The 24,986-nt window shown below is 42.9% G+C and overlaps 1 protein-coding gene across 1 annotated transcript in view; it reads left to right on the plus strand.

Moving 5' to 3' along the window:
* Snrnp200 (small nuclear ribonucleoprotein U5 subunit 200) overlaps nucleotides 1–24,986 on the plus strand; it is a 37,958-nt gene that overhangs the window by 9,798 nt on the left and 3,174 nt on the right. The window contains exons 15-39 of the mRNA XM_020158645.2: nucleotides 738–931; nucleotides 1,609–1,732; nucleotides 4,717–4,866; nucleotides 5,053–5,163; nucleotides 13,245–13,376; nucleotides 13,546–13,734; nucleotides 14,075–14,272; nucleotides 14,891–15,043; nucleotides 15,158–15,238; nucleotides 15,620–15,703; nucleotides 16,214–16,320; nucleotides 16,654–16,772; nucleotides 17,069–17,223; nucleotides 17,314–17,503; nucleotides 17,710–17,883; nucleotides 18,968–19,128; nucleotides 19,532–19,759; nucleotides 20,092–20,283; nucleotides 20,379–20,557; nucleotides 20,717–20,868; nucleotides 21,611–21,719; nucleotides 23,025–23,133; nucleotides 23,775–23,964; nucleotides 24,060–24,224; nucleotides 24,667–24,788. Coding sequence (XP_020014234.2) covers nucleotides 738–931; nucleotides 1,609–1,732; nucleotides 4,717–4,866; nucleotides 5,053–5,163; nucleotides 13,245–13,376; nucleotides 13,546–13,734; nucleotides 14,075–14,272; nucleotides 14,891–15,043; nucleotides 15,158–15,238; nucleotides 15,620–15,703; nucleotides 16,214–16,320; nucleotides 16,654–16,772; nucleotides 17,069–17,223; nucleotides 17,314–17,503; nucleotides 17,710–17,883; nucleotides 18,968–19,128; nucleotides 19,532–19,759; nucleotides 20,092–20,283; nucleotides 20,379–20,557; nucleotides 20,717–20,868; nucleotides 21,611–21,719; nucleotides 23,025–23,133; nucleotides 23,775–23,964; nucleotides 24,060–24,224; nucleotides 24,667–24,788 — 3,768 coding nt within the window. The remainder of the gene's footprint in view (nucleotides 1–737; nucleotides 932–1,608; nucleotides 1,733–4,716; nucleotides 4,867–5,052; nucleotides 5,164–13,244; nucleotides 13,377–13,545; nucleotides 13,735–14,074; nucleotides 14,273–14,890; nucleotides 15,044–15,157; nucleotides 15,239–15,619; nucleotides 15,704–16,213; nucleotides 16,321–16,653; nucleotides 16,773–17,068; nucleotides 17,224–17,313; nucleotides 17,504–17,709; nucleotides 17,884–18,967; nucleotides 19,129–19,531; nucleotides 19,760–20,091; nucleotides 20,284–20,378; nucleotides 20,558–20,716; nucleotides 20,869–21,610; nucleotides 21,720–23,024; nucleotides 23,134–23,774; nucleotides 23,965–24,059; nucleotides 24,225–24,666; nucleotides 24,789–24,986) is intronic.

The following is a 24,986-nucleotide window of genomic DNA, read 5'->3' on the forward strand; positions in this document are numbered from 1 at the left end:
GAGGAAGTAAGAAAGGGGACCTCATGCTGGTGTTCAGTGTTCTTGAGCAGGAGTTTGTAGTCTGTGGTTATTGCCTTTTGTTTTATTGAAACACAGCCATACCCATTGCTTACAACTGCTTTTGTGCTGCAGTGGCAGAGTTGAGAATTTGCAGCAAGGACTGCATGGGCCACAAGCCTAAAATATCGATTATCTGATCCTTTAAGAAAAGGTTGCTATCCCCTGCTTTAGAGCCTACTAAAAGCCTCGGCAGCAGCCTGAAATAGGAGCTTGTTAGAAATGCTGAACACCTTGAATACAATCTGCATCTTAACAAGAGCTCCAGGTCTTCCTGTGCATGCTGAAGTTTGAGAAGCCCTACTGTAGGCTGTGTGAACTCATTATAAATAAGGTGATGTATGGTAGTTTTTGCTCTTTGTAGAGTCCTGCCCAAGAGTATTAGCCTTATTTGATTCAAATATAGTCTGATCAAGACCTTCATTCTTCATAAGGAAATTTACATTAAGGTTATGAACTTACTCATATTTTCTTGGTAGAAAGTACTGTAGCAAAGCAACTCACAGTACATTATTTCCTGGGATATTTCATGGTGAATACTGTCTTCTTCCTTGGAGATTCTTTGACTTGAGATTGCCTTTCTTGTGTTTAGGCATCCTAGATTATATGCCTATAAAATGGGACTAGTCTTAGGAAGGGGGGAGTTTCTCTGGTAACTTACTGCCTTCCCTATTCCTTAGGATGAGATCCATCTTCTCCATGATGACAGAGGCCCTGTCTTAGAAGCTTTGGTGGCCAGGGCCATTCGAAACATTGAGATGACCCAAGAGGATGTCCGGCTCATTGGTCTCAGTGCTACCCTCCCTAACTATGAAGACGTGGCCACCTTTCTGCGTGTCGACCCTGCCAAGGGCCTCTTCTACTTTGACAATAGGTATAAGAAAACACTGGGTGAGGTATAGCCAAGGACACCTTCCTGTTTTCCTTCCCTTTTCTAAGGAGTATCGCTGGACTGAGTTTTAGAAGGGGCTTCTGGTTTTGTTCCTTCTTATCTTTTTTTTTGGTTGGTGTTCTGGGTTTTGAACTTAGGGCCTTGTGATTGCTGGGCAAGCACTCTGCCATTGAACTTGAGCCATGCCTGTGGCCCTTTTTGCTTTAGTTATTTTTTTTTAGATCGGGTGTCATGTTTTTTCCTGGGCTGGCTTATTGTGATCTTTCTCCGTAGCTGGAATTACAGTTGTGAACAGCCATGCTCAGTTTATTTGTTGAGCTAAGGGTCTTGCTAACGTTTTGCCTAGGCTGACTTGAACTGCGGTCTTTTTTGATCCGCCTCTTGAGTAGTTGGGGTTACAGGAGTGAACCACTGTGCCTGGCCAAGAGCTGGACCTTTGAGTTTCTACTTTTTTTTTTTCTGAGGTACTGGGGTATGAACCTAGGACCTTACGTTTGCTAGGTCGGTGCGCTACCATTTGAGCCACTCTGCCAGCATGGACCTTTGAGTTTCTATGTGTAAATCCAAAAGAGGAATATTGGTCCCAGGGCAATGGAAAATACTACTTGTTCTTGTAGTACCTTCCAAAAACCTCCTTTTTTTAACTGTTGAACTTCTAGCTTCCGCCCAGTGCCTCTGGAACAGACGTATGTGGGCATCACAGAGAAAAAAGCTATCAAGCGTTTCCAGATCATGAATGAAATAGTTTATGAAAAAATTATGGAACATGCTGGAAAAAATCAGGTTTGTTAATGATCTGTTTTTGTACCTGTTCTTTTTAGTTTTTGAATTAATGGTCAGTCAGGAAAGATTGACAAATATGAAGGAGAAGATAAGCACAAATCACCAATATTGGGAATGAGATGGGCTATTACTATAGTACCTGCTATTAATAGGATATGGGGCTGGGAGTGCAGTTCAGTGGTTACCATATGTGAGTCCTGATTTGATCCTCAGAACTGAAAACAAAATAAATAAAAGAGTAATAAGAGAATACTATGGACATCTTTACACACATAAATTGGCCTACTTAGAAGAAGTGGACCAATTAATTTCTTCACAATAGCCTAGAATGAAACAAATCATCTGAGTAGTTCTACAACTATTTTTTTAAATTCATATTTGCATACAATGTTTGGGTCATTTCTCCCCGCTTCCTCCACCCCCTCCCATACCTGCCCCCGCCCCATACCCAGCAGAAACTGTTTTGCCCTTATCTCTAATTTTGTTGAAGAGAGAGTACAAGCAATAATAGGAACGAACAAGGGTTTTTGCTAGTTGATAAAGATAGCTATACAGGGAGTTGACTCGCACTGATTTCCTGTGCATGTGTGTTACCTTCTAGGTTAATTGTTCTTGATCTAACCCCTTCTCCTATTGGCCTCAGTTGCTTTAAAGTATCTGCTTTAGTTTCTCTGCGTTGAGGACAACAAATGCTAGCTAGTTTTTTAGGTGTCTTACCTATCCTCATATCTCCCTTGTGTGCTCTCGCTTTATCATGTGATCAAAGTCCAATCCCCTTGTTGTGTTTGCCCTTGATCTAATGTCTGCATATGAGGGAGAACATATGATTTTTGGCCTTTTGGGCCAGGCTGACCTCACTCAGAGGTAAATGGATGGTAAATTCCATCCATTTACCAGCAAATGATAACATTTCGTTTTTCTTCATGGCTGCATAAAATTCCATTGTGTATAGATACCACATTTTCTTAATCCATTCGTCAGTAGTGGGGCATCTTGGCTGTTTCCATAACTTGGCTATTGTGAATAGTGCTGCAATAAACATGGGTGTGCAGGTGCCTCTGGAGTAACCTGTGTCACAGTCTTTTGGGTATATCCCCAAGAGTGGTATTGCTGGATCATATGGTAGATCAATGTTTAGCTTTTTAAGTAGCCTCCAAATTTTTTTCAGAGTGGTTGTACTAGTTTACATTCCCAACAGCAGTGTAAGAGGGTTCCTTTTTTCCCTCATCCTTGCCAACACCTGCTGTTAGTGGTGTTGCTAATGATGGCTGTTCTAACGGGTGAGGTGGAATCTTAGTGTGGTTTTAATTTGCATTTCCTTTATTGCTAGAGATGGTGAGCATTTTTTCATGTGTTTTCTGGCCATTTGAATTTCTTCTTTTGAGAAAGTTCTGTTTAGTTCACTTGCCCATTTCTTTATTGGTTCATTAATTTTGGGAGAATTTAGTTTTTTAAGTTCCCTATATATTCTGGTTATCAGTCCTTTGTCTGATGTGTAGCTGGCACATATTTTCTCCCACTCTGTTCTCTTCAGTTTAGAGACCATTTCTTTTGTTGAGCAGAAACTTTTTAGTTTTATGAAGTCCCATTTATCTATGCTGTCTCTTAGTTGCTGTGCTGCTGGGGTTCCGTTGAGAAATTTCTTACCTATACCTATTAATTCCAGAGTATTTCCTACTCTTTCCTGTACCAACTTTAGAGTTTGGGGTCTGATATTAAGATCCTTGATCCATTTTGAGTATGGTGATACCTCCAGCATTGTTCTTTTGACTGAGTATTGCCTTGGCTATTTGTGGCCTCTTGTGTTTCCATATAAATTTAACGGTAGAATTTTCAATCTCTTTAATGAATGTCATTGGAATTTTGATGGGAATTGCATTAAACATGTAGATTACTTTTGGGAGTATAGACATTTTTACTATGTTGATTCTACCAATCCATAAGCATGGGAGATCTCTCCACTTTCTATAGTCTTCCTCAATCTCTTTCTTCAGAAGTTTACAGTTTTCCTTGTAGAGGTCGTTCACATCCTTTGTTAGGTTTACACCTAGTTATATGATTTTTTTTGAGGCTATTGTAAATGGAATTGTTTTCATATCTTTCTCAGTTTGCTCATTATTAGTATATAGAAATGCTAATGATTTTCTATGTTGATTTTATATCCTGCTACCTTGCTATAGCTATTGGTGGTGTCTAGGAGCTTTTGAGTAGAGTTTTTTGGGTCTTGAAGGTATAGGATCACGTCATCTGCAAATAGGGATATTTTGACAGTTTCTTTACCTATTTCTACAACTATTAGTGATAATGTTTTTGTAACTAAAAAGCTCTCAATAAAGAATTTCTGAGCCCAAAAAATCAGTCTCTTTACAGGACAACAGAAATAAAGATGAAAATTGAAAACTAATGAAAGAGTATATTTTATTAGAAAGTATGATAGAATTTTTTGAGTAGAGTTTAGCAATATCAACTAAGACAAGTAAGGAAAAGCAGCAGGTTGTACATTTCTTCTTGTCTGATAAAAAGCATAGGAATTTATGAGGAGACAGTTCTTTTTGGCAGCAGATTCTAGACTTTATTTCCTGAATCTGATATTAATCTCAGACTTAATTGCTGTCATTTTTAATGAATAATGTAATGTTTTAACTAGTCTCTTGCAGATACTTCTTCATGTGGTTTAGGCTCTTGTTAGGGGTCTGAACAAAGAGTCTTAATTAAGATCCCTAAATTTTCATAGTATATTTAAACTTGCTATTCCAAGGAGGGTGCCAGGGTTAGTTTAATTTCCCAGGTGTTTGTCTGTGTTACTGTCCTTGGTGGGTTCATTCCCCTTAGCTCTTGCCAGCCCTGTTAAGGCTTGTTTTTCCAAGATCATGGCTTCTGGTTGTAATGTGTCAGCTCTGCTTTCTGCTGCTGATGCCCTTGTACTACAAGAGCAGTGCCAGAGCCGAGTCTCTTGACTGTAGCAAACTGTTCTTTCTTCTTAGGTGCTGGTGTTTGTCCATTCTCGGAAGGAGACTGGGAAGACGGCCCGGGCCATCCGGGATATGTGCCTGGAGAAGGACACTTTAGGTCTGTTTCTGCGAGAGGGCTCTGCTTCCACGGAGGTCCTTAGGACGGAAGCAGAACAGTGCAAGGTAAGGAGTCAGTTCTCTCATTCCTAGCTAGAAGTGGCTTTTTGTTACCAGGTGGGTCACAGATAGTTCCTCTGGGACTGAGTATACAAGGATGCTGTTGTTTGACATAGGTTAAGGGTGATTGTCTAGATATGGTTATGGGTAAAGGTAAGTAGTAAAGAGATCTCGATCCTTTTCTGTTCACAGAACCTGGAGCTGAAGGATCTTCTTCCTTATGGCTTTGCTATTCATCATGCAGGCATGACCAGAGTTGATAGAACACTTGTGGAGGATCTTTTTGCTGATAAACATATTCAGGTAAGATCAGGCAACGCTTTTGAGGGAGCAGTTGGTACAGGTTTCAGAAGACCTGAAATATCAACAGCTGTGCTATATGTGGGCTCCTGCTACTTACTTTTTGGTTTCTGGCACAGGTAACCCAGATGGGAGGGTTCTTGTGAGTGCAATAAATAACTTCATGCCACCTCTCAATGTTTCACACACTATGGGTGAGGGAAGGTGGGTAGGTTTAGGAAAGTATGTGAGGAATACAGCAAAACAAGCACATTAGTGACTCTGCATAATTTCAAACAGTACCTTATAAGGTCAGGACTATGTTCCTTTACTGTTTCAGGGTAGTCTCATTTTGAATTTTCTTATCGTAAGTTCGTTAATACAGAACTGTACTTCTGACTCTTAGGTGTCTCTGGAACCTTGAAATTTTTTTTGGTGTTACTGGGGTTTGAATTCAGGGCTTTCAGCTTGCTAGGCTAGCACTCTATCATTAGAGCCTCCAAGTTATTTATTTATTTATTTTCATTTTTCTTTTATTATTCATATGTGCATACAAGGCTTGGGTCATTTCTCCCACCTGCCCCCACCCCCTCCCTTACCACCCACTCCGCCCCCTCCCTCTCCCCCCCCTCAATACCCAGCAGAAACTATTTTGCCCTTATTTCTAATTTTGTTGTAGAGAGAGTATAAGCGATAATAGGAAGGAACAAGGGTTTTTGCTGGTTGAGATAAGGATAGCTATACAGGGCATTGACTCACATTGATTTCCTGTGCGTGGGTGTTACCTTCTAGGTTAATTCTTTTTGATCTACCCTTTTCTCTAGTTCCTGGTCCCCTTTTCCTATTGGCCTCAGTTGCTTTAAGGTATCTGCTTTAGTTTCTCTGCATTAAGGGCAACAAATGCTAGCTAGTTTTTTAGGTGTCTTACCTATCCTCACCCCTCCCTTGTGTGCTCTCGCTTTTATCATGTGCTCATAGTCCAATCCCCTTGTTGTGTTTGCCCTTGATCTAATGTCCACATATGAGGGAGAACATAAGATTTTTGGTCTTTTGGGCCAGGCTAACCTCACTCAGAATGATGTTCTCCAATTCCATCCATTTACCAGCGAATGATAACATTTCGTTCTTCTTCATGGCTGCATAAAATTCCATTGTGTATAGGTACCACATTTTCTTAATCCATTCGTCAGTGCTGGGGCATCTTGGCTGTTTCCATAACTTGGCTATTGTGAATAGTGCCGCAATAAACATGGATGTGCAGGTGCCTCTGGAGTAACAGTCTTTTGGGTATATCCCCAAGAGTGTTATTGCTGGATCAAATGGTAGATCGATGTCCAGCTTTTTAAGTAGCCTCCAAATTTTTTTCCAGAGTGGTTGTACTAGTCTACATTCCCACCAACAGTGTAAGAGGGTTCCTTTTTCCTCGCATCCTCGCCAACACTTGGTGGTGTTGTTGCTGATAATGGCTATTCTAACAGGGGTGAGGTGGAATCTTAGTGTGGTTTTAATTTGCATTTCCTTTATTGCTAGAGATGGTGAGCATTTTTTCATGTGTTTTCTGGCCATTTGAATTTCTTCTTTTGAGAAAGTTCTGTTTAGTTCATGTGCCCATTTCTTTATTGGTTCATTAGTTTTGGGAGAATTTAGTTTTTTAAGTTCCCTGTATATTCTGGTTATCAGTCCTTTGTCTGATGTATAGTTGGCAAATATTTTCTCCCACTCTGTGGGTGTTCTCTTCAGTTTAGAGACCATTTCTTTTGATGAACAGAAGCTTTTTAGTTTTATGAGGTCCCATTTATCTATGCTATCTCTTAGTTGCTGTGCTGCTGGGGTTTCATTGAGAAAGTTCTTACCTATACCTAGTAACTCCAGAGTATTTCCTACTCTTTCTTGTATCAACTTAAGAGTTTGGGGTCTGATATTAAGATCCTTGATCCATTTGAGTTAATGTTGGTATAGGGTGATATACATGGATCTAGTTTCAGTTTTTTGCAGACTGCTAACCAGTTTTCCCAGCAGTTTTTGTTGAAGAGGCTGCTATTTCTCCATCATATATTTTTAGCTCCTTTGTCAAAGATAAGTTGCTTATGGTTGTGTGGCTTCATATCTGGATCCTCTATTCTGTTCCACTGGTCTTCATGTCTGTTTTTGTGCCAGTACCATGCTGTTTTTATTGTTAGTGCTTTGTAATATAGTTTGAAGTCAGGTATTGTGATACCACCTGCATTGTTCTTTCGACTGAGTATTGCCTTGGCTATTCGTGGCCTCTTGTGTTTCCATATAAATTTAACAGTAGATTTTTCAATCTCTTTAATGAATGTCATTGGAATTTTGATGGGAATTGCATTAAACATGTAGATTACTTTGGGGAGTATGGACATTTTTACTATGTTGATTCTACCAATCCATGAGCATGGGAGATCTCTCCACCTTCTATAGTCTTCCTCAGTCTCTTTCTTCAGAAGTGTATAGTTTTCCTTGTAGAGGTCTTTCACATCTTTTGTTAGGTTTACACCTAGGTATTTGATTTTGTTTGAAGCTATTGTAAATGGAATTGTTTTCGTACATTCTTTTTCCATTTGCTCATTGTTAGTGTATAGATGATACACTAGATTTTTCTATGTTGATTTTATATCCTGCTACCTTGCTATAGCTATTGATGATGTCTAGAAGCTTCTGAGTAGAGTTTTTTGGGTCTTTAAGGTATAGGATCATGTCGTCTGCAAATAGGGATATTTTGACGGTTTCTTTACCTATTTGTATTCCTTTTATTCCTTCTTCTTGCCTAATTGCTCTGGCTAGGAATTCCAGTACTATGTTTAATAGGAGTGGAGATAGTGGGCATCCTTGTCTGGTTCCTGATTTTAGAGGGAATGGTTTTAATTTTTCTCCGTTAAGTATAATGCTGGCTGTAGGTTTGTCATATATAGCGTTTATAATGTTGAGGAACTTTCCTTCTATTCCTAGTTTTCTTAGAGCTTTTATCATGAAATGATGTTGGATCTTATCAAAGGCTTTTTCTGCATCTATTGAGATGATCAAGTGGTTTTTGTCTTTGCTTCTGTTAATGTGGTTTATTACGTTTATTGATTTTCGTATGTTGAACCACCCCTGCATCCCTGGGATGAAGCCTACTTGGTCGTGGTGAATAATCTTTTTGATGTGTTGCTGAATTCGGTTTGCCATTATTTTGTTGAGGATTTTTGCATCAATGTTCATTAAGGAGATTGGCCTATAGTTCTCCTTTTTGGAGGTTGTCTTTGCCTGGTTTTGGGATAAGTGTAATACTGGCTTCATAAAATGTGTTTGGCAGTTTTCCTTCCCTTTCTATTTCGTGGAACAGTTTAAGGAGGGTTGGTATCAGTTCTTCTTTAAAGGTCTGATAGAATTCAGCAGAGAATCCATCAGGTCCTGGACTTTTCTTTTTGGGGAGACTCTTGATTGCTGCTTCAATTTCATTTTGTGTTATAGGTCTATTCAGGTGATTAATTTCCTCTTGGTTCAGTTTTGGATGATCATATGTATCTAGAAATCTGTCCATTTTAGATTTTCAAATTTATTTGAATATAGGTTCTCAAAGTAGTCTCTGATGATTTCCTGGACTTCCATGGTGTTTGTTGTTATCTCCCCTTTTGCATTCCTAATTCTACTAATTTAGGTTTTTTCTCTCCTCATTTTAGTCAGGTTTGCCACGGGTCTATCGATCTTGTTTATTTTTTCAAAGAACCAACTTTTTGTTTCATTAATTCTTTGTATGGTTTTTTTGCTTTCTATTTCGTTGATTTCAGCTCTTATTTTTATTATTTCTCTCCTTCTATTTGTTTTGGGATTTGCTTGTTCTTGTTTTTCTAGGAGTTTGAGATGTATCATTAGGTCATTGATTTGGGATCTTTCAATCTTTTTAATATATGCACTCATGGCTATAAACTTTCCTCTCAAGTCTGCCTTAGCTGTGTCCCATAGGTTCCGGTAGGTTGTGTTTTCATTTTCATTGACTTCCAGGAACTTTTTAATTTCCTCTTTTATTGCATCGATGATCCACTCTTCGTTAAGTAATGAGTTATTTAGTTTCCAGCTGTTTGCATGTTTTTTGTCTTTACTTTTGTTGTTGAGTTCTACTTTTACTGCATTGTGGTCAGATAGTATGCACGGTATTATTTCTATTTTCTTATATTTGCTGAGGCTTGCTTTGTGCCCTAGGATATGATCTATTTTGAAGAAGGTTCCATGGGCTGCTGAGAAGAATGTATATTGTATAGAGGTTGGATGAAATGTTCTGTAGACATCTACTAGGTCCACTTGATCTATTGCATATTTTAGATCTTGGATTTCTTTACTGAGTTTTTGTTTGGATGACCTATCTATTGATGATAATGGAGTGTTAAAGTCTCCCACAACCACTGTGTTGGCGTTTATTTATGCTTTTAGGTCTTTCAGGGTATGTTTGATGAAATTGGGTGCGTTGACATTGGCTGCGTACAGATTGATGATTATTATTTCCTTTTGGTCTATTTCCCCTTTTATTAGTATGGAATGTCCTTCTTTATCTCGTTTGATCAATGTAGGTTTGAAGTCTACTTTGTCAGAGATAAGTATTGCTAATCCTGCTTGTTTTCGGGGGCCATTGGCTTGGTAAATCTTCTTCCAGCCTTTCATCCTAAGCATATGCTTATTTCTGTCGGTGAGATGAGTCTCCTGTAAGCAACAAATTGTTGGATCTTCTTTTTTAATCCATTTTGTCAAACGGTGTCTTTTGATGGGTGAATTAAGTCCATTAACATTAAGCGTAAGTACTGATAGGTATGTGGTGATTCCTGCCATTTAGTTATCTTAGTTATTTGAAGGTTTGATTGTGTGTACCTAACTTGATGTTACTCTCTTCTGTCTTGCTTTTTCTTATCCTGTGGTTTGGTGCTGCCTGCCTTTTCATGGTTAAGTTGGGTGTCACTTTCTGTGTGCAGGATCCCTTGCAGAATCTTTTGTAATGGTGGCTTTGTGGTCACATATTGTTTTAGTTTCTGCTTATCATGGAAGACTTTTATTGCTTCATCTATTTTGAATGATAGCTTTGCTGGGTAGAGTATCCTGGGGTTGAAGTTATTTTCATTCAGTGCCTGGAAGATCTCACCCCACACTCTTCTTGCTTTTAATGTTTCTGTTGAGAAGTCTGCTGTGATTTTGATGGGTTTACCTTTGTATGTTACTTGTTTTTTCTCTCTTACAGCCTTCAATATTCTTTCCTTAGTTTCTGAACTTGTTGTTTTAATGATGATATGTTGTGTAGTAGTTCTATTTTGATCTGGTCTGTTTGGTGTCCTGGAGGCCTCTTGCATCTGTATGGGAATATCTTTCTCTAGATTTGGGAAATTTTCCGTTATTATTTTGTTGAATATATTACGCATTCCCTTCGCTTGCACCTCTTCTCCTTCTTCGATGCCCATGATTCTCAAGTTTGGTCTTTTGATGGAGTCAGTGAGTTCTTGCATTTTCTTTTCACAGGTCTTGAGTTGTTTAATTAATAGTTCTTCAGTTTTTCCTTTAATTACCATTTCATCTTCAAGTTCTGAGATTCTGTCTTCTGTTTGTTCTATTCTGCTGGATTGGCCTTCCGTTTTGTTTTGCAGTTCTGTTTCGTTCTTCTTTCTGAGGTTTTCCATATCCTGGCAGTTTTCTTCTTTATTGTTGTCTGTTTTTGTCTTGAGTTCATTTATCCATTTATTCATTGTGTTCTCTCTTTCACTTTGGTGTTTATACAGTGCTTCTATGGTTTCCTTTATTTCTTCTTTTGCTTTTTCAAATTCTCTATTTTTATTGTCTTGGAATTTCTTGAGTGTCTCCTGTACATTTTGGTTGACCCCATCCAGTATTATCTCTATAAAATTCTCATTGAGTACCTGTAGTATGTCTTCTTTTAAATTATTCTTGTGGGCTTCATTGGGTCCTTTGGCATAGTTTATCTTCATTTTGTTGGAGTCTGGATCTGAGTTTCTGTTCTCTTCATTCCCCTCTGGTTCCTGTACTAATTTTTTGCTGTGGGGAAACTGGTTTCCCTGTTTTTTCTGTCTTCCTGTCATTGTCCTTGGTGTTGTTACTGTCCCTGTACTGTGTGTAATTAAGTATTTTCTAGCTTGTAATAATAACAATGGTAATATTTAGAATGGAAGAGTGAGCTGAGATGGAAAGCAAGAAGTTAAAGAAAAGGGGAAAACAAATATACAGCCAAGAGGGAGAAAGCAGAACAAGGTATCAGACAAGAGAGTTTCAAAGGTATAAACAGGGAGTGTTAGTGTACTAATTGACAGTAAGCTGAACAGACAGTAGAGAGACAGAGAGAGGATTGAAAATCAAAGATTAAAAAAAATAAGTAAATGAAAGAAATATCTATATATAAAATGTAATTAAAATAAAATGGAAAATAGAAAATTAAAAAAAAAAAAAAAACAAAAAACTTCTAAGTTTATATGCAATGCAGTTTCAGTCTTAATAATTTGGGTGTCCGTCTCAATCTCCAGTCCTGGAGTTGGTGCCTCAGATGTTGTTCTGTAGTTGTCTCATCAAAGGGGATGCATAAAGTAGAACAAAACTACACTCACACACTCACACACACACACACACACACACACACACACAAATAAAAAACAAAAAACAAATAAAAAAAAAACCCCACCAAGTGTCCCCAGTTCAAATGCAATACAGTTTCAGTAAGTTTTTCGGCTTGCAGGTGTAATTCGGTTGTTCTCTCATCAAAGGTAGGGAGAAAAAGAAAAAAGAGAGTCTGCAGACAGTTCTGAGAATGGTATCTGCAGCTGTGGCTTGCCTGCCTGCTGCTGTCAGCCGGCTGTTGCTGGCGGCATTGTTTATGCAGATCTCTGGGGTGAGCTAGCACTCACCTGGTCCCACAGGCTTTGTTTGCTCAGAGTTCTCCTGTGCGGGAGCCTCTGCTACAGGCTTTCCCCTTTCCAAGCACTGGGAAAGGTGACACTGCCCCCGCTTTGTCAGGCCTGCGTGTTTATTTACAGTTCATGTGGGAGGTGGGTCTTCCCCCCTCTCCTCTAAAGTTTTCCTCCCACTGCCACTTTCAGAAGCTTTCCTGCTCCTGCTTACTGGGCGGTGCTGCTGCTCCTGCCGGCCGCCATGTTTGTTTACAGTTCACGTGGGAAGTGGGTCTTCCCTCCTCTCATAAGCCTCCCTGCTCCTGGTTGCTGGGCGTGCCCTGCTCCCGCCAGAGCCTCTCCGGCCTGCCCGGCTTGTTTATTTACAGTCCTGGGAAGGATTCCCTTCCCCCAATCTTCAGCGCTCAGGGTGCCCCACCCTCTTTCCAGCGTGTCTTAACTGTTCTTATTGCTTATTACTCAGTTTCTCTTTTTTTCCCGGGTGGAGGTCAGTCTGTCCAGGGGGCTATGCTGCTCTGGCCCAGGCTTGTCTGTGGGGCTACCGCGGTACCATGAAGCTCACCTGGTCCACTTCTTCCCAAGCCGTATGGGCGCCGGCCACTGGCGGCCGTGGGGGTCCTCCTCGTTTCTCTGTTTAACGTGAAGTGGAGATTCTCTGCGCCAGCTGGAGATGTGGAGGGGTCAGAGTTGTGCCTTTTCTCGGTGATTATGCCTGCAAAGTGTGTCTTCAGCGTCTCTCTAAGATTTCACTATAGGAGGGTCGCTTTTTGCTTCCTACCTCTAGCCGCCATCTTGGAATCTTCCCAAGTTATTTTTTGAGTAGGGTCTTGCTTTTCTTGCCCAGACCAGTATGGACTGCAGTCTTACTTTAAAGCCTCCCATGTAGCTTAGTTGGCAAGCACACGCTACTATTCCCAACTTTTTTCATTGAGATGTGTTCTTCTGGCTGACTAGAAGGAGAACACAAGCCAGAAGGGACCAGGGACAAAATGCTTACCCCTAGTGACCTACTTTCTCCAGCTGAGTCTCACATCTAAAGTTTCTAGAACTTCCCAAAGTAACCACCACCTGCTGGGAACCACACATTTAAAACATGAGCCTGTGGGGGACATTTCATAATCAAACCATAACATCCCCGTCCTGTTCCACTAGAAGTTCCGAAGCCAGAGAAGTCATGTTTGCTATCCTCATTACCCTGCCTTGCCTCTGCAGGTTTTAGTTTCCACTGCAACTCTGGCCTGGGGTGTGAATCTCCCTGCCCATACAGTCATCATAAAAGGCACCCAAGTGTACAGTCCAGAGAAGGGGCGTTGGACAGAACTGGGAGCACTGGACATTTTGCAGGTATAGAGCCTTCAAGGGTATTTTTCAGTGCTATGACTATTCTGTGCCTGGAGTACAAGGGTGCTGGAAAGATGGCAGAGTGAAGGCTGAGTTCTGTAACATAGAATTCCTGAGTCAAAATCAGAAGTTCTGCTGTTACAGCATTCTTCCTTTGCTATGTCTGACTTAGATGCTGGGACGAGCTGGACGACCCCAGTATGACACCAAAGGCGAAGGCATTCTCATCACATCTCATGGGGAGCTACAGTACTACCTGTCTCTCCTTAACCAGCAGCTTCCTATTGAGAGCCAGATGGTATCAAAGCTGCCTGACATGCTTAATGCGGAAATTGTGCTGGGGAATGTCCAGAATGCAAAGGTAGGGGAGGGCTCTGCCCTGGGCACTTCATGCCTTTCCCTGGTGCTTCAGGAGACTGAGGTATCCGAAGTGGGATGGTCCTTATTGTGCTGTGGCCAGCAATGTCCACCCTGCACCTACATCTTATTCAGTGTAAGCTCCTTGGTTCTGTTACAGACAGCTCCTCTTATTTTCAAGGTCTTCAAAAGGACAGTCTTTTTATTGATGAAATGCTGTAAACACTCAGAAGACAATATAATATATATCCTTATAGTTGGGAATTAATTTCCAAGCCATCCATGGGAACTTTTCACTGGACGTCAGCAATTCGGTATCCTAAAAACCATGGACTTTCTTGTAGGATGCAGTGAATTGGCTGGGTTATGCCTACCTGTATATTCGAATGCTCCGATCCCCGACTCTCTATGGCATCTCTCATGATGACCTCAAGGGAGATCCCTTGCTGGATCAGCGCCGATTAGATCTGGTTCACACTGCTGCCTTGATGCTTGACAAGAACAATTTGGTCAAGTATGACAAGAAGACAGGCAACTTCCAGGTAAGTGGCATGAGGATTTTGAGGCGAAAGTTTTAGCAAAAGTTGTAGGCCCAGCTGGGCGAGGGTGGCTCATGTCTGTAATCCTAGCTGCTCAGGAGGCGGAGATCAGGAGGATTGCAGTTTGAAGCCAGCCCAGGCAAGTAGTTCGTGAGACTCTATCTCAAAAAAACCCATTACAAAAAAAAAGGGCTGGTGGAATTGTTCAAGGTATAGGCCGAGTTCAAACGCCAGTACCACAAAAAAAAAAAAAAAAAAGTTGTAGGCTCAGGCAAAAATCTTACAGATTACTTGCTTGATTTGAATATTTCTTGTCTCATTGCCTATTGCATAGAACGGATAGACTGCACCTTTAAAACTTGTGAACTTCTAATATGGTGCTTCTTTTTTGATAGTCTGAGTTGAGGTGGATCATTCGGCTATTTTGTTTGTGTGAACGTCAGTTCTCTATAGGTCATGTTATTGTACCATCTTTCTTTATGTTTCTGAGTCACTCATACTGTGCAGGCAAGCATTTGTACTGCAAGGAGTTCATTCATTTGTCCTGTTAGGACAATAATCTGGTGTTCAAGTTAGAGGTTATTAATGTTCAGCACTGCCTCAAGTCTTTCTTTTCTGTAGGTGACAGAACTGGGCCGTATAGCCAGCCACTATTACATTACCAATGATACAGTGCAGACCTATAACCAGTTGCTGAAACCCACTCTGAGTGAGATTGAGCTTTTCCGAGTTTTCTCATTGTCCTCAGAGTTTAAGAACATCACTGTGAGAGAGGTGAGCCTACACAGCATACTAAGAAGGGAAATTGGGAATGCACTGCCAACTTGCTGGATGGCTTCTTTCCTTGACCACTTGGTTTTTCCTTGACCTGTGTCCCCTTGCTGGCAGGAAGAGAAGCTGGAGCTACAGAAGTTGCTGGAGAGGGTGCCCATCCCTGTAAAGGAGAGCATTGAGGAACCCAGTGCAAAGGTTAGTCCTGTCTGCTCTTTGCTTGGTTGTTTTCATAATCTTCTAAAAGGTGAACCTTGAATTTGGGTTCATGCATGGTAACCCACTTAGTTCTTCTACTTTCTTGGTGATGGTGGGGCATTAGACATTGAACCTAGGGCCATGCACATGCTAAACATGCAGTCTACTACTGAGTTATACTTCCAGCCCCAAGTTCTTCTACTTTTTGCATCCTTCTCACATAATCACTTTTGTACAGAGTAACAGTTATTTAATCTCTGTAATTACAGTCAAGAGCTGTGGAAGATACTGTCTGGCACATGTGCCCAGAGCAGAAATGCAATTTGCTTTCTTGAATGTTCAATAATTGGCCTACTGCTGTCTGACTTTGCTTCTTTCTAGATCAATGTGCTTCTCCAAGCCTTCATCTCACAGTTGAAATTGGAGGGCTTTGCATTGATGGCTGATATGGTGTATGTTACACAGGTGAGGACAAAGTTGTACTTGGGAGGTGAGCAGGGTCCTAATAGTTTCAGTGGCTTGCGTGCCATGCACATCCTAGAGGAAGGCGGCTTGACACAAGTGAGCTAGAAGGAATACTTAGCTCTGTCTTACCTGGCTAGTTGTTGCCTGTGTGGTTCACCTACTCTGCTCTCCTGATCTTGAGCATGTGTGAAGGGCAGGCCTCAAGAGGAAGTGCTGGGAGGCTCTTTAAGCCCTGAGAGAGACAGGGAGAGCCACGGGATACAGTCTGCTTCCACAAAGGGAAATTCTGTGCTTGTAGGGCTCTTTAATAAATCCAGAAATGGCAAAGGATCTTATTAGCTACTCTTTTGTCTTTACCTGGAAGAGCATGAGAAAGGAGTAATTACAGAGGATATTTTGTCCTTGAGTTGGTGTTGATGATAGCATCGGACCCTGAGGTAATTAAACTGTGTGTAAATGGACTTGGGGATGCTTGAGACTTCACAATGGGAATACTTCATCTTTCCCCAGTCGGCTGGTCGGTTGATGCGGGCAATCTTTGAAATAGTCCTGAATCGAGGTTGGGCACAGCTTACAGACAAGACTCTGAACCTCTGCAAGATGATCGACAAACGCATGTAAGGGTCCATTGAGCTGTAAACTGGTCATAGTGAGTGAGGCCCCAGACTGAGGGCATGATGGAAAAGTCTCAGAGTGTATTTGATCTGTAGTTTTGATGGTTGAAGTGTGGCATGAACCTGGGTGAGAGTTGAGAAGAGGAAGGGCCCTAGAGAATGGGCCTGGGGAGTTGGGGGAGTGGCAGACACTGTTGGCCCTTTGGCTTCACTACTGGCACAATTTTGAATGTCTTCGTTTAATGGCTTTGTCAATGGCTAAACTTGGAAACTATGATGAAGATAGTATGTTATGGCCCTGAGAAAGGGCAACAACTTTGTCTCCTTCCTGGATAGGTGGCAGTCCATGTGTCCTCTGCGCCAGTTCCGTAAACTCCCTGAGGAGGTAGTGAAGAAGATTGAGAAGAAAAACTTCCCCTTTGAGCGTCTGTACGACTTGAATCATAATGAGATAGGTGTGTAAGGAAGTTCTTGTCCTGTCCTGCAGCCCAGGTGTCTTTCTCTGCTTCTCTAGTCTCCAGCTCCAAGACCTTGTATACTAGTAACCTGTACTCACTTATCACATCCCACTGAACTATAGGTCCACTCTTGGTCTTGGGACTTTGAATGCTGTGGGTTCCACTGAGACTAAAGGGAAGAATTTGTCTGCTGGTACAGAATCTGCCCCTTTCCCACAGTGGCCTTAAGGCCAATTTATAGGTACGCTAGGCTGGCTGGGCTGCAGCCCCAATATTCTCTCATTTCCTTATAGGGGAGCTTATTCGCATGCCAAAAATGGGGAAGACCATCCACAAGTACGTCCACCTGTTCCCTAAGTTGGAGTTGTCTGTGCACCTGCAGCCTATCACACGTTCCACCTTGAAAGTGGAGCTGACCATCACGCCAGATTTCCAGTGGGATGAAAAGGTTAGACTTTGCTGGGCAGAGGAGCCTGGGTGGGAGGTGCTGAGTTCCCATGCTGGCTCATGTTCCTTTCACCTTTGCTTGTATTGGCAGGTCCATGGTTCATCAGAGGCATTCTGGATTCTGGTGGAGGATGTGGACAGTGAGGTGATACTGCACCATGAATATTTTCTACTCAAGGCCAAATATGCCCAGGATGAGCACCTCATTACATTCTTTGTGCCTGTCTTCGAACCGCTGCCCCCTCAGTACTTCATCCGTGTGGTGTCTGATCGCTGGCTCTGTAAGTGTCTTCTCTCTGGGTTCCCTAGGAATAGGCCTTCCAAGAGAGTGGAAGGATTTCTGTTCTTTGTCCTGTCCTTATATTTGTTGGAAGAGTGATGTAGATGCTGCCTAGGGTTCCCAGTATTTATGGTTGTGGTGAGGGGAGGGGACTCTGTAAGTCTGTTAGAGGATTGCTTCCTATCCTTCCTGTTTCTCCTCTGGCAGCTTGTGAGACTCAGCTGCCGGTCTCTTTCCGGCACCTGATCCTACCAGAGAAGTACCCACCTCCAACGGAACTGCTGGACCTGCAGCCCCTGCCTGTGTCTGCTCTGAGAAACAGTGCCTTTGAGAGCCTTTACCAGGATAAATTTCCTTTCTTCAATCCCATCCAGACCCAAGGTGGGTATTTGAATCTCATCTAGTTGGAGGCCTTTAAGGTCACCCAGAGTTAGGCATGATCTGTGGCAGGCAAGGAAGGGGGCCTTCAGGTATTTGGTAAGCCTGGAGCTCATCGGCATGGTTGTTGGGGGCCTATCAGGACATTTTCCTTTCCTAGAAGTCCACGCTTAGTATCAGATTTGTTTTGCCGTTCTGCATGTCTTTTTGAGGAGGATCCAAAGAGCAGTGCTTTGCAGTAGTTTGCTGTCATGTCATTTCTTTTTTTTTGAAGCAGGGTCTCTATGTAGCCTATGCTGGCCTCAAACTCCCAATCCTCTTATACCTGCCTTCCAGATGCTGGTGGTACAGGTGTGTGCTACCACTCCCAGCACATGTTGTTTCTGATGCTCAGGGTATTAATACCTGCCTCCAAAGTTCCAGTGTTGAACCAGAGTGTGTGGCATTGGTTGAGGATCTCTCACCCCCTCGTTATAAATAATACCTTTATTCACAAAGCAGGCTCTACTTTTGTAAGTACATGACTGAGTACAGCATCAGTGGTTTCTTTCTTCCCACTAATCCTTTGAGTTTTTATTGAGTGCAGCAATTAGTGCCCCATGTTATAGTTTGAGAAAACTGAGGCATAGAGAGGTGCTCCAATTGAACTAACTAACAAATAGCAGAACTTGGATTTTAAGTGTCTTGTTGCCAGGGCTTAGGCTCTCACCTTCAGTGTTAGACTATTTTCCAGAAAGTTCAAGAGAGTGCTAAAGAGGTGGAGCATGGTGTCTCGGTCCTTTTGTTTGTGTTCTGGTTCCTGAGAAATAAAGAAAAATGTTTGGCCTCTTCGCTGTGTTGCCTTCCCACAAATCTCCAGAGGACCTAAACTTGATCTTGGCCTTTTGCCTTACATGTTTTGTGAGAGGAGAAAGCAGGTGACACAGCCTGTGTTTCATGCCTGTCTCCTGAACCATTGTCACATTCGTTTGCACTGTACAACTGACTAGTTTTGTGTGTCATGGTGTCCTCAGTCTTGACAAGTCATGCACCTCCTATTCTGTCTCTTCTCCCTCTTAATACTCAAACTGCTTCTCTTGGTTGCCAGTGTTTAACACCGTGTACAATAGTGATGATAATGTTTTTGTGGGGGCCCCCACTGGCAGTGGAAAGACCATTTGTGCAGAGTTTGCCATCCTGCGAATGTTGCTGCAGAACTCAGAGGGGCGCTGTGTCTACATTACTCCCATGGAGGCCCTGGCAGAGCAGGTATGTGTTGTGCTGTGGCCTGTGGATCCCCAGTAGCCATTTTAGTTGTGATTCTAGATCACAGTTTTCTAAACCCTGACATTTGCAGGGTCATTTCCTGTCACTTAAAGGCTAGTGTGAGAATAGAAGGTAGCATGAACCAGGCATGGCGGTACACACCTATAGCCCCAGCTGCTCAGGAGGCTGAGGCAGGAGGATCACTTGAGCTCATAAGTTGGAGACTGGGCAACATAGCAAGACCCTGTCTCTAAATAAAATAAACAAACAAATAAATAAGCAAATAAATAGTGTGAGATCTGTAGAGCAGCAGTTGTCTTATTTGCTTCTCTAGTTTTGCTCATATCAAATGAAAGATAGAAGTATGTCCAGCTGTTCTTAATGCCTCCCTCTTCCTGCTTGCCAGGTATACATGGACTGGTATGAGAAGTTCCAAGACAGGCTCAACAAGAAGGTAGTGCTCCTGACGGGGGAAACCAGCACGGACCTGAAGCTTCTGGGCAAAGGCAACATCATCATCAGCACACCTGAGAAGTGGGACATTCTTTCTCGGCGGTGGAAGCAGCGCAAGAATGTCCAGAACATCAACCTCTTTGTGGTGGATGAGGTCCACCTTATTGGGGGCGAGAATGGGGTATGGCTTCACCTTGCAGTGGAGACAAGGGGCTAGGACTAGACTAGGGGTTGGTGACTTTTACACTGGTCCTTGTGTTTGGTTCTGGCGCCAGAGACTAGAGACTTTTCCACAGAGGATTCTGCCTGCTGTCTTATTCCAAAAGGATGATGTGAGATATTTTGGTAGAACTCTTGGAAAATAGTGTTGATTAGTTGAGTTGGCTCCTTAGGGGAAGGGGAACCAAAGGCAAGAAGAATTAGATCAATTCAAGGTTGTTGGGTGATTCACAAGGGGAACTTGGGCAGAGGATGGAGAGGCTGAGCCTGAAGTGACTCTTTCCTTTTTCTTAGCCTGTCTTAGAAGTGATCTGCTCCCGCATGCGCTACATCTCCTCCCAGATTGAGCGACCCATTCGCATTGTGGCTCTCAGCTCTTCACTCTCAAACGCCAAGGATGTGGCTCACTGGCTGGGCTGCAGTGCCACCTCCACCTTCAACTTCCACCCTAATGTGCGCCCTGTGCCTTTGGAGTTGCACATCCAGGTAGGACCCACTCTCTCCATCTCTCCTGGGATTCAGAGACCCCGACTCTTACCCAGGTCTTACCTTAGTTTGTTTTCTTCTCTCTCAATTTCCAGGGCTTCAATATCAGCCATACACAGACTCGTCTGCTTTCCATGGCCAAGCCTGTGTATCATGCTATCACCAAGCACTCACCCAAGAAGCCTGTCATTGTTTTTGTCCCATCTCGAAAGCAGACCCGCCTCACTGCCATTGACATCCTCACCACCTGTGCAGCAGATATCCAGCGGCAGAGGTGGGCTGGGGCCTAGCTTCTGGGGTGGTAACATTAAGTGAGATTAGCCCCCCTGAAGGGGGTCCTGTTGAGGAAGGCAAGGGGCTCAAGGCTGGGGTCTGCAGGTGGTGGAGGTCTCTTGGGGATTGGAACTTCTGAGCTTATGCTCATGCCACCCAGGTTCTTGCACTGCACTGAGAAGGACCTGATTCCATACCTGGAGAAGCTAAGTGACAGCACGCTGAAGGAGACCCTGTTGAATGGGGTCGGCTACCTGCATGAGGGGCTCAGCCCCATGGAGCGACGCCTGGTGGAGCAGCTCTTCAGCTCAGGTAAGAAAATCTGACTGCACTGAGAGAGATTACATCTAAGGCTATCACCAAGTAGTGTATATTAAACTAGGAAGTGGGAGATACTTCTCTGCAGACAGAATTCTAGTCATTTTCACAGTATTCTTAGGATTACTTTATCTGTTACCTCATTTATCCTCCAAGACCCTTGTGATATAGGTGAGATAAATGTACTTTCTTGCTAGATGAGAAAACAGATTGGCATAAGCGAGTGCTTTTTCAGAACCTGGTTTTCCAGAGTTCTGGACTGTTGTTCACTAGACCTGGTTCTTCTGTGTGGACTCCACACAGAAGACTCCAGGGTGGTTAGATCTTAGAGATTCAGTACATGGTAGAGCTTTGGTTCTCCTTTGGGTGTTGACTGCAGTCTCTTAGTGAGCTGTGTCATTTTACTGAGGGCGTTGAGCATTCTGGCACTGCTTGATGGAGCCTCTGTGTCATTATTCCTACCAGAGTCACTTCCTCTCACTGTTTTAACCCTTGAATCTGTGGGGCATGCTTGGTGAGCTCGATTATGCTGGATAGTCCCAGAGTGTGGCCCCAACAGAATGGAGCTATCTCTCATAATACTGTGTTCTCTTAGTTGTGTCAGACCTTGTTCCTATCCAGCCTCACTCTTGAGTTTTGAGATTTTGTAACACAAGGTTAGCCACCTCTGCTCACAGGCAGTATACCTGCTTCTCTAAGGAGCCCTTCACTCAGACTTCTCCCCTCTGTTTCTCAGGGGCTATCCAGGTGGTGGTGGCTTCTCGGAGTCTCTGCTGGGGCATGAATGTGGCTGCCCACTTGGTGATCATCATGGACACCCAGTACTACAATGGCAAGATCCATGCGTGAGTATAGTTGGTACTCAAGCCTCCCTCCTTAAACGAACATAAATTGCAAATACATAAGGCGAGATACTACAATAGCCATTTTTTTGTGTGTGTGTGTGTTGATAGAAATTGAACCCAGGGCCTCACACATGCTGGACAAGCACTCTACCACTGAGTTACACCCCCAGCCCTGTTTGAGAGAATTTCAGTTTCAGGACCTAGGCTCACTTTTACATTTTAGTCATTGTCCCACCATATTTCAGCAGGTTGAAGAAATAGGACCTTAGAGCCAGGAGGAATACCAGAGATTAAGTCATTAACCTATTTTAGAGATTAGGAAAGTGACTTGGTCAAGGTTGCCACATCTATGTAGTGACAAGTAGAAGGTTCAGGCTTTCTCAGAAAATGCGTGAATGATTTAACTCTTTGATTTTTTTTTTTCCAAAAAATGTAGATTATTTTGAAATGAATTTTTTTTGGGGTTATTTTTTTCATGGTACTTGGGTTTGAATTCAGGGCCTAGAAATTGCTAGGAAAGTACTCTACCACTTGAGCCACACCTCCAGTCATTTTTACTCTGGTTATTCTTGAGATCAAGTCTAACTTTTTGCGTGGGCTGGCGTGGACCACGACCCTTCTGTGCTTCCCACAACAGCTGAGATGACAGGTGTGCCCCACCATGCCCAGCTTTTTCTGTTGAGATAGGATCTCATAGACTTTTTGCCCAGGCTGGCCTAGAACCACAATCCCCCCAGTCTCTGCCTCCTGTATATCTGAGATGGGCCACCATTCCCAGCTATTAGTTGAGATGGGGGTCTCATGGACTTTTTGCCTGGGCTGGCTTTCAACTGCAATCCTCCCAGTTTCCACCTCTCGAGTTGCTAAGATTATAGGCGTGATTCATGGGTACCAGCTATGTGTTCATTTTTAATGTCCAAACCTGCTTCTTGGTTTGGGTTTAAGTTAGATGATTTGATAACTTGTGAAATACACAACTCCTGAGTTTGAAAAGCTTGATTTACATATTTGGTCCATTAAGAGGACATTATTTGCTTTGCCCTCAGGTGTGTTTATAGCTTTTGTTTAAGGATGTTGAGCAACAAATTTATAACCCTTACACTTAAAAACTAAAATAATGTGTAGGTGAGCAAGTGCCTAAGCACACAAGTTCATAGACAGTTTTGTTGTTATTTGGTGTTACTGCCCCACCTTTGCATCTATTCTTCTTGTGATGTGGAAGGCCATCAGGGCTCCTGTGTGTGGTCTCCCTATTGATGTGCCTTTGCCTTCTTTCCCCTCTTCTCCTCCCTCTTCTCCTCCCAGTTATGTGGATTACCCCATCTATGACGTGCTTCAGATGGTGGGCCATGCCAACCGTCCTCTGCAAGATGACGAGGGGCGCTGTGTTATCATGTGTCAAGGCTCCAAAAAGGTCAGTCCTTGACTTGCATGATACTTTGACATCCTGAGCTTTGGAATACATTCTGTAATTTTTTTTTTTTTTTTTTTTTTGGTGTTGGTGGTACAGGGGTTTGAACTCAGGGTTTCATACTTGCTGGGCAGGTGCTCTGCCACTTAGGCCATGCCTCTAGCTTGTGTGTGTGTGTGTGTGTGTGTGTGTGTGTGTGTTACTGGGGGTTGAACTCAGGGCCTCACGCTTGCTAGGCAGGCACTCTGCTACTTGAGCCACTCTGCCAGCCCTATAATCTTTCTTTTGATGGATGTCTTTAATAAACTTTTTAATCTGTTCTGTAAGGTGCTTTTGTAGTGTCTTTGCCACACAGAATTTTGCTACCTTGCTTTTGCTTCTTCTGTTCATTCCATGATGCTTCTGTTCATTCCATTGAGGTCTTTCCTCTCTGGTGAGTTCTGTCTTTCCTCATGCACTACTTACTGCTCTGCCTGCGTGGCAGGTATATCCCTATTCCCACTGTGTATTGTAACCAGTGGTGCTGCTTTCTAAATGTATGTTTTCTTTTGGTATTAGGGCCACTCCCTATTGATTTTTCCCTTGGTCCTTTGTGACCATGTTGTTGATGTTTTATTAACTGCTTCCCCTCTCTCAACCCACAGGATTTCTTCAAAAAGTTTTTATATGAGCCATTACCAGTAGAGTCTCACCTAGACCACTGTATGCATGACCACTTCAATGCTGAGATTGTCACCAAGACCATTGAGAACAAGCAGGATGCTGTGGATTACCTCACCTGGACCTTTTTGTACCGCCGAATGACACAGAACCCCAATTACTACAACCTTCAGGGTCAGTGGATTTAGGAGCACATGTTATCCTTGGTGGTTTTCAAAGCCCTTGCTAGGCATCGCCTGAGACTCCCCACTTTCCTCTCTCCTCCACAGGCATATCCCATCGTCACTTGTCTGACCACTTGTCAGAGCTGGTGGAGCAGACCCTGAGTGACCTGGAGCAGTCCAAGTGCATCAGCATTGAGGATGAGATGGATGTGGCGCCTCTGAACCTGGGCATGATAGCTGCTTACTATTACATCAACTACACCACTATTGGTGAGGGCTTCAGTGGCACTGTCTCTGAGGAGTATTTTTTTTTTTTTTTTTTTTTTGGTGGTACTAGGGCTTGAACTTTAGGACATTCACCTTGAGCCACTCCACCATCCCTTTTTCATGATAGTTTTTTCCTGAGATAGGGTTTTTGTGAACCATTTGCCCAGGCTGTCTTTGAATTGCAATCCTCCTGATATTTTCTCCTGAGTAGCTAGGATCACAGGCGTGAGCCGCTGGCACCTGGCTTGGGAAGCCTTCTCCTTGTGTGGGGCTCTGGAGTCCACTGGAATGAGAGATGACAGGGCTGCAAGTGTCCCATGTTTGTTAGAGAGCTGGTATTGTGGGAGAGCAGTGTAACCCAAGCACTTAATTCTTGTCTCTATTCACCCTCTGTTCTTTTTCTACATGCTTTTGGCTTCTCACACATTTGTTTATTTTCTTTCAGAGCTCTTTAGTATGTCCCTGAATGCCAAGACCAAGGTTCGAGGGCTTATTGAGATCATCTCAAATGCAGCAGAGTACGAGAACATTCCTATCCGGCACCATGAAGACAACCTTCTGCGGCAGGTGGGGACTTCAGCTTCAGGAGAACATCCACTGAGTTGAAACTTGGCCTGTGTGCCCACAGCACATGGCATTCTGTGACTAGTACCCCACCCACCATTCTTCATACCTCCCTGTCCCTCAGACATCTTTCCACCCCCATACCCCTTCCCACAATTCTCTGTCTTCCCCACTCCTCTCCTCTGGAGCCTGGGCCATGTG

This window comes from Castor canadensis, chromosome 12, assembly GCF_047511655.1.
Source record: "Castor canadensis chromosome 12, mCasCan1.hap1v2, whole genome shotgun sequence".
NCBI classification, from domain to species: Eukaryota; Metazoa; Chordata; class Mammalia; order Rodentia; family Castoridae; genus Castor; species Castor canadensis.